This window comes from Oncorhynchus keta, unplaced genomic scaffold (assembly GCF_023373465.1).
Source record: "Oncorhynchus keta strain PuntledgeMale-10-30-2019 unplaced genomic scaffold, Oket_V2 Un_scaffold_1004_pilon_pilon, whole genome shotgun sequence".
Lineage (NCBI taxonomy): Eukaryota > Metazoa > Chordata > Actinopteri > Salmoniformes > Salmonidae > Oncorhynchus > Oncorhynchus keta.
In genome coordinates this window covers 5,656-14,826 of record NW_026290753.1, presented here as the reverse complement: position 1 = coordinate 14,826, position 9,171 = coordinate 5,656, and the positions used below count along the sequence as shown (strand labels likewise).

The 9,171-nt window shown below is 45.1% G+C and overlaps 1 protein-coding gene across 1 annotated transcript; it reads right to left on the bottom strand.

The window, feature by feature from the left end:
• Window positions 1-4,921: 4,921 nt before the first annotated feature.
• On the bottom strand, window positions 4,922-7,351 carry LOC118379860 (kelch-like protein 34). Its single transcript, XM_035766864.2, has one exon. It carries the CDS (start codon window positions 7,261-7,263, stop codon window positions 5,467-5,469), a length of 1,797 nt encoding a protein of 598 aa, XP_035622757.1. The 5' UTR covers window positions 7,264-7,351; the 3' UTR covers window positions 4,922-5,466.
• Between the last annotated feature and the right edge of the window lie 1,820 nt (window positions 7,352-9,171).

Sequence of the window (9,171 nt, the reverse complement as noted above, 5' to 3'; positions counted from 1 at the left end):
CAATTGGGTGATGGAGTCATGGCGTTCGTAAGTCATAGTGGTGGACGCGAACGGTGTGTTGACCAACCATCTGTTCCCTACCACCTCCACTTGTGTGGTGGTGGCCTCATCCCTGGCTGTTAGTTTGGCTCTACAGCGTTCTTTGCTGGTGATAGCTTTAATACCACAAAGACGCTCAGTGTTATCCCTGACAAACAGTTTGCTAGGACAGAGGTAGTGGACATATTTGGTTAGAGTACACATTAACAGGTTAGGGGTGAGCTAGAAATCTGGGTTGTTTTCCTGGTAAGCTACAATGGTGGGCGTGGCAATCTTTACGTGGGTACAGTCGCACCAAAATGCTACATTGAGAACTGTTTTCAATCTGTAGATATTCTCCAGTTCAACAACCGGCAGCGTCAGTAGAAATCCCACTTCATTACGATCAACATCAACGTGTATTGGGATGGCCGACCCCAGACTATAGGCCAAATGTGACTGTAATGGCCTTATCGTGGTTTAAGTAGCTGAGGTCAATATGTTGTGCACTATTGAGAGGGGCACTAGATATGAGGGGATTCTATTCATGGCCAAGTGATCCATAGAAGAGCTAACTTCTCTGAGAAAATCCTCCAGTAACAATCGAACCAATTGGACATGGGCATAGTCATGGTTCATGACCTCTGTTAGCTTTCCTACAGACAGGATAGTTTTGTTCAGGAGAGTGTGTGTTGACCACCAGAATAGTGTCCTGGAGAGACTTTCCCACATGTTGCAACCTGAGGGCCTGTGCCTTCATCTGCTGCTGGATAAGTGGCATCTCTTCAGTAATCTCCCTAACATTCCTCTTGACTGTGGCTAGACTGACTGCGTTGACGGCAGTGGTACCTAGGGCAAATAGTGACCCTACGGCTGCCCCTATCGATAGTAGCGCCCCGACGAATCGTTTCTCTCGCCTGGGCTCTGCTAGTTCTGACTGGGTTACTGTGAACTTTTGGAGTTGGGCCAACATATGGGCAGTATCTAGCTGGGCGTGCTTAATTGCCTGGCTGGCCCAGTCAGCCCCGGCCGTAGGTGGAATGTGTTGGCGGTACACATTCTCTGCATCTAGGCGGACACTTACAGTACACCCTCTGCGTGTGTACTCTGCAGTTAGTTATGAGGAGTCCTGGGTTGTCGCGGATAACGATTCCCGTAGGGGGTCCGTTCATGATTACGTCTGCTGGGTTGGTTTTGACTAGGGCGCAGAGTGTCAGGATCAGCCAAAGGAACTCCATCCTACAGAAACGCATAATAAGAGATTATTGGATTATTTAAATTGTTCGTTTTTGTAAACAAAAATGGTTTTGACAACTATTTTTCTGGTTTTCTTATTTTGAAACAGTACAGCACAGGACGATATCAATAGTGTCAACAGATGTATATCTGGTAGCTGGGAAGCAAATAAGAGATATTAGGTGCAACGTACTGATCTCCTGCAAGGGATCAGCTGAGGGTACTTAAGAATTTTCTTAAGAATTTTCTTAGTACCTCTGACTTTGCTAGGTTTTTATCTATTTGGTGCTGGCTAGCACCCCTTCTATTCCCATGGTACAACTTGATTTGGTTCCGGTGGACCCACTTTAATGTGGCGTTTTGTCGATCTTTGCTGATTCTGATCTGGTAAGCTACAGGTGATAGCTTCAACACAATCTCGTGTGGCCCCGTCCAGTGGGGCAGGAACTTTGTTGCGACGCCCGCTGGTTTGGTGTATATGTAGTACCACACCTTATCCCCGACCTCGAACATCTGGTGTGAGGCCTTTTTGTCGTAATAGGTCTTGTCACCTTCTGCACTTCTTTCCAACTGTCCTTGAGCATACGCAAAGGTAGTCTGGAGATGGTTCCGCAGGTCGGTCACGTATTCATGAGCTGTGTAGGCGGTGGCTGCGGTGACATCTCCCGGTTGGTACAGGAGATGCAGTGGAAGCGTCATTTGCCGGCCCGTCATCATCTCGAAGGGTGTTATTCCTGTAGACCTGTTGTGTGTGGCTCTGATCGCCATCAGTACCAATGGGAGTTTGAGGTCCCAATCTTTGTCCTTGGCTGCCACATACTTCCTCAAGATTCTGACGATTCTTTGGTTGCTCCTTTCTACCCTGCCCGAACTGCGATGTGGAGTTTAGCTTTGACTCCCAGAAGCCTCCACATTTCGGTCATTACAGCTGCTGAAAAGTGGGTTCCTCTGTCGCTGATCCCGGTTTCTCCTGGCAGGCTGAAACGACTGACAACGTGGTTTAGCAAAAGAACGGCAGTGGTTTTCACTGTGTCATTGGTTGCCGGCAGGCACTCCACCCACTTTGTGAACGCGCAAGTCACTCTGAGGAGATACTTGTTGCCTCTGGCTGACCTGGCAAATGGGCCGACCCAGTCAATCTGGATCGAGCTCCAGGGGTAAGACACACCCTTGCATTGCAGGGGTGGTCTGTGAAGTGGCTTGGAGGGTTGAAACTGGCAGCAAACTAGACACCCCGCACGTACTGTGCCACGTATTGTTCCATGTGAGGCCACTTGTCACAATGTTTCACATGTAGCCCCCCGATGGCCTCCACATGGCTCGTCGTGGGCATGGGCTATCATTATCCCCCTCTGTGTTTTAGGAACCACCCACCTTCAAGGGGTGTCGGTTTCTGGAACATACACCAGTAGGTCATCTACAAGTGTGAGGTGCTGTTTAGTTGCGTTCAGCGAACGCAAGTCGTGTGAACCTGCCAAAGCATTGAAGAATAAAATGTCTCCACCAATAAATAAACACACAAACTGTAACAAATGTAACAAAACACCAATGTAGGGAAGTTAGAACGCTGATCTATCGGACTGACAATTTTCTAAAATTAGGCACATTGGGCTTTTGGTTTCTCACCCTCTAAAACAGAAATAAATCATTCTAAACGGCTTTATTTACCACAGTGTACTGTAGCCACTCTACATAAAGTGAGTTTCTGAAACGCAGAGTCCTTATTTGTTGACGTGAAGAAGAAATGGAATGAGAGTCCAGCGATGATTTGTCAGCATTATTTGTAACATTTTGGCATTTAAAGCATATTGAAGATACAAGCCACCTCTTAGCGAGCTCCGAGAGCCGATCTGTTATCCAACGATTATTATTATTATTAACCCTGCTTTGTAATTATATAAAAGCCCCTTAGATATTCTCACAGACCAGATTTGCCCTAACAAAAAACACCCCTGTAACAGCTGTTGGAAGGAGTGGAGGACCAAGGTGCATTGGGTAAGTGTTCATATTATTTATTGAACTGAATACTAAATACAAATTAAACAGAAACAGTCCCGTAAGATGCAAACACTGATACGGAAAACAACTACCCACAAAACCCCTGTGGGGAAAAGCTACCTAAGTATGGTTCTCAATCAGAGACAACGAGGCTACCTAAGTCTGGTTCTCAATCAGAGACAACCAGGCTACCTAAGTCTGGTTCTCAATCAGAGACAACCAGGCTACCTAAGTCTGGTTCTCAATCAGAGACAACCAGGCTACCTAAGTCTGGTTCTCAATCAGAGACAACCAGGCTACCTAAGTATGGTTCTCAATCAGAGACAACCAGGCTACCTAAGTCTGGTTCTCAATCAGAGACAACCAGGCTGCCTAAATGGTTCTCAATCAGAGACAACGAGGCTACCTAAGTCTGGTTCTCAATCAGAGACAACGAGGCTACCTAAGTATGGTTCTCAATCAGAGACAACGATCGACAGCTGTCCCTGATTGAGAACCATACCAGGCCAAAACAAAGAAATACAAACACATAGAAAAAGAGCATAGAATGCCACCCAAATCACACCCTGACCAACTTAAAAATAGACACATAAAAAGCTCTCTACGGTCAGGGCGTGACAACCCCTTAGATATTAATTTAGAATTAATTGATCTGCAAGTATTTTCATATGGTAAATAAAGCCGTTTAGAATTATTTATTTCTGTTTTAGAGGGTGAGAAACCAAAAGCCTCTTAATGAGTTCAGAGAGCCGTGTCATACCAATTATTATTGGATTATTCACCCGTAAAAGGTTTTGGAATCAAAACAAATAAGTACCAACATTCTTTCTGACGGTCTTTAATGAATACATGTTTTGACATGTTTATCTGCTCATGTTGGGTTCAATTATTTGTGACATTTAAAGCATATTGAAGAAAGAAGCAGAATGAGTTCCGAGAGCCGATCTGTTATCCACGATTAGTTTAATAGCCCGGCCACTGTAGGTGTGAAAATCCACCCAACCTGCAATGTATTCGATGCTTAAGTACTCTAAAGTTTAACACAGTATATGTTCATCTTTATGCTTTCAATAATAAAATAACAATAAAAAATACTTTTAAAATACAGATGTTTATTTCCACTACTGTACAGTACATCTCAGGTACATTTTAGTTGCACTTCCCCCCAGATCCACGACCACTGGCAAAACGTCTTGATGGCCTTGACCAGTTTATCTTTGCTTATAGGCTTGGCAGATTTACAGATTAATTTTTCAGAATAAAGTAGTCTAATGAAGGCAAGAAATTGTTTCTTACTCGAACAAAGTCATCCAATTGTTATGATAGGATTTGAACATGGCTATACCTGCGTGTGGTCAACTATTTCAGCACCGTTTTGTGCTGCTCTGAGCATGGGGACTGGTCTTGGTAAATCAATGAGATTTTAATTTTCACTGAATCTCCGTTTGGGTATTGGTTAGCCTACAATTAGGGTGTAGAAATATTAGGATTATTTTCCTCTTCACTCGCAGTCACTTAGTACAGCGTTGTACAGTGCCATATTTTCCTAATGGAAACCCTGAGGGTTTCGTTTTTAATTTTTCTTGGAATAGAAACACCATTAATATTAATCAAATTAATTAAGCTAAATCAATCACATATACTATGTTCTTACAAAAAAAAACATCTCTAGTCCAGTCAAATGCTTATCAAATATTCCCTCTGGTGGTCAAACTAGTATTAACTAGCATTAATACTAACTAGCCTTAATGGCAACAATGGCTGAAACTTAAATAAAGTGCAATCTGCAGCAGCCCTCAAGCTGTGTGGCAGTACAACGCAACTTTTAAAGGAAGAACCACTGTAGCCATGTTATTTTCTACTTCCTGTATATCGTCATGTTATGTTCTACTTCCTGTATATAACCATGTTATTCTCTGCTACCTGTATATAGCCATGTTATTTTCTACTCCCTGTATATAGCCATGTTATTTTCTACTTCCTTTATATAACCATGGTATTTTCTACTTCCTGTATATAGCCATGCTATTTTCTACTTCCTGTATATAAGCCATGTTATTTTCTACTTCCTGTATATAACCATGTTATTTTCTACTCCCTGTATATAGCCATGTTATTTTCTACTTCCTGTATATAACCATGTTATTTTCTACTCCCTGTATATAGCCATGTTATTTTCTACTCCCTGTATATTGTGTTCCAGTCAGATGTGTGTTAGTCTGACAGAGCCATCACAACACATTGTGTTCCAGTCAGAGGAGTGTGTAGCTGGCAGATCTCGGCCCAACGGTCTCTCTCTGTGTCATATTCTAGAACACCTGCTACGCTCACTTCCTGTCCATCCCGCCATTTCCTGCCTCCGAACAGCAGCAGCCTCCCATTTGCTGTTGCCACCAGTCCGTAGTCGAACGAGCCAATGAGTACTGGGCGAAGGCGTGTCCACTGGTCAGCGAGTGAGTCATATCGCTCAATATCGCAGTAGTGCTCGTACATTCCTAGTAACGCGTAGACACATCCAGCAACAGTTGCCATGCGGTGACCGAAACGGCCAATGGACATCGGTGCTCGCTTCTCCCAAACTCCACCCCTAGCAACCATATTTAGGAAGAGGACCTCACAGTTGCCCTGATTACCCCCCTGGATACTGACCTGTGTACGGTCCTGGTTGCCATGGCTACCACCAGACATTAGGATTCCAGTTCCCAGGGTGACCGAGGCATGGCCATAAAGGGGGCGGGGCAGAGAAATTCCTCTCCGCCAATGACCTGCTGCCATGTCATAGAACTCCACTGAGGCCAGGCAGGAGTGTGTGTCTGAGTGTGTGTGTGTTCCCCCTATAGTGTAGATGACATGGTCTACAACACAGCAGCTGAACTGGGATCTCCTCTCCAGCATGGGGTCCGCTTCCTCCCAGCATGCAAAGCGAGGATCGTACCGCCACACACAATTAGTTGTCATCATAGAAACAGACTTCCCTTCGCCGCCCTCTGCTCCGCCCTTCACCTCTTCTCCTCCAATCACAAACAGGAACCCCCCGACGCAGCACACACAGTGGTTCTTCAGTCGTCGTGGGAGACCAGCGCTCAATGATGACCACTTCCTGTCTCTAAGGTCGAAGGTGAGCACCTGCTGCTGTGGCCAATCAGTGCTGGGCCCACCCCCCACTAGGAGCACGTGGTTGGCTGCTGCTCTGAGGGAGGAGTGTCGGCTCTGTCTTATTGGTCTAGCTGAGCCCAGCCAATGATACTCCAGCGCCTGCGTCACCTTACTCCTCATCAGGGGCGTGTTCATGTTGGTGTGGGCAGGGCTTATTGTTGTGATGTCAGAGGGAGTAACCAATCCAAAACGGAGTCGGCTGAGCAGCAGGTTACAGCGGACCAATGGGAGAGGCTGGTTAGCATCCAGCCAATCCAGCACAAGTTTCAGTAGCTCCACCTCCTTGACACCAGGTAGTTCATCCCTGTCCAGCACATCCGTTAGTGATTGGACGTTCAGCCCCAGAAGCCCCTCCCTGTCCTCCCGTAGCAAAGTGGCCATCTCCATGGCGATGATTTGATTGGCGGCTGCCAGCGCGTCAGGCAGGAAGTGGTGCTCAGCCAGGTTGGCATAGAAACATGAGGTCCTCAGCGACAGCCCGTCGCTAAGGAAGCGCTCGCATAGCGACACAGCTGTGTCCACCTGAAGGTACCTGGCAGTCTCCAGAACAACGGGCAGTGAGGTAGCTGATAGGCTGAGCCATCCAGAGTACAGGAAGTCCAGAACAGTCTCTAGTCCTGCAGGAGTTAGCGCCGGGAGTCTAATGCTAGCAGCTATCCTCTCCTCCATCTTCTCACCAAACAAACACCAGAAATACTGGCTGGAACTGGCCAATAGGACGCGGTGACATGGGAAGGACATGCCTCCCGTCTCCAAGACAACATCACACAGCCTCCTGTCAGAGCGCAGCTTCCCGAAGCCGGAGAAAAGAACAGAACTCTGGTAAGAACTGTGGAGGAGAGAGTAACTCTCCATAAAGAAAGTAGAGAGAGAGAGGGATAGATTGAGTGCGAGATTGAGAGAGAAGTGTGTGAGAGAGAGGAGAAAGAGATTGAGAGAAAGAGAGAGAGAGAGAGAAGAGAGAGAGAGAGAAAAGAGAGAGAAGATTGTGAAAGATGGAGATTGAGAGAGAAGAGAAAGAGAGAGAAAAGAGAGAGAAGATTGTGAAAGATGGAGATTGAGAGAGAAGAGAAAGAGAGAGAGAGAGAGAGATTGCGAAAGATGGAGATTGAGAGAGAAGAAAGAGAGAGAGAGAGAGAGAGCGAGAGAGAAGACAAGAGAGATGAGTGTCGGTCGTTGGTTTCTCTGTCTCTGTGTGTCTCTGTCTGCACCCGCTGGCATTTGACACGTTATCACTGTGACAGGAGTTTTAACCACCACCTCTGAACTCACACAAACCCAGACACAGGCTCACAGCCACCAATAAACAGACATGCTCGCACACCCACACCCAGTAAAACTCATACACACCCGCACACACCGCCACGTCCCCTGACCCAATGATACATCTGTCCCCATCTCTGTCTGCATGCTTTCATATTTGTGTTATTGTCTATTTGTGTAAGAGGTCAACATGTGTGCGTGTGTGTGGGTCAGTGTGTGTCTGTATGTGTGTGTGTGTGGGTCAGTGTGTGTGTGTTTGTTTGTGTGTGTGTGTACGCACGCTGCCCTTTCCTCTATATTCAAGAGAGGGTCTGCACACACACACACACCACACACACACACACACACACACACACACACACACACACACACACACTAGATGACCTCAGGGGTAAATAGAGCTATTAGTCAGCACTAAAGAGTCCAGAGTGTCCACAGGAGCTATCTACCAACATCACCCTGACTACAGCATTACTACAGGAATAGAAACATGACTTGGATGTTCCATTTCTACAAAATATTTAACTCTATATGAACTGGACCCGAACCCAAACTGGACCCGAACTGGACCCCATCATACTGTCGCTATTATATTATGACAGACCAGCTGGATCTACTGTCTCTGTTATATTTTGACAGACCAGCTAGATCTACTGGCTCTATTATACTATGACAGACCAGCTAGATCTACTGTCTCTATTCTAATTTGACAGACCAGCTAGATCTACTGTCTCTATTATATTATGACAGACCAGCTAGATCTACTGTCTCTATGTCTCTATTATATTATGACAGACCAGCAAGATCTACTGTCTCTATTGTACTATGACGGACCAGCTAGATCTACAATCTCTATTATATTATGACAGACCAGCCAGATCTACTGTCTCTATTATGTCTCTATCTCTATTATATTATGACAGACCAGCTAGATCTACTGTCTCTATTATATTATGACAGACCAGCAAGATTTACTGTCTCTATGTATTATATTATGACAGACCAGCTAGATCTACTGTCTCTATTATATTATGACAGACCAGCTAGATCTACTGTCTCTATTATATTATGACAGACCAGATAGATATACTGTCTATATTATATTATGACAGACCAGCCAGATCTACTGTCTCTATTATATTTTTTGACAGACCAGGTAGATCTACTGTCTCTATTATATTATGACAGACCAGCTAGATCTACTGGCTCTATTATACTATGACAGACCAGCTAGATCTACTGTCTCTATTCTAATTTGACAGACCAGCTAGATCTACTGTCTCTATTATATTATGACAAACCAGCTAGATCTACTGCCTTTATTATATTATGACAGACCAGCTAGATCTACTGTCTCTATGTCTCTATTATATTATGACAGACCAGCTAGATCTACTGTCTCTATTGTACTATGACGGACCAGCTAGATCTACAATCTCTATTATATTATGACAGACCAGCTAGATCTACTGGCTCTATTATACCATGACAGACCAGCTC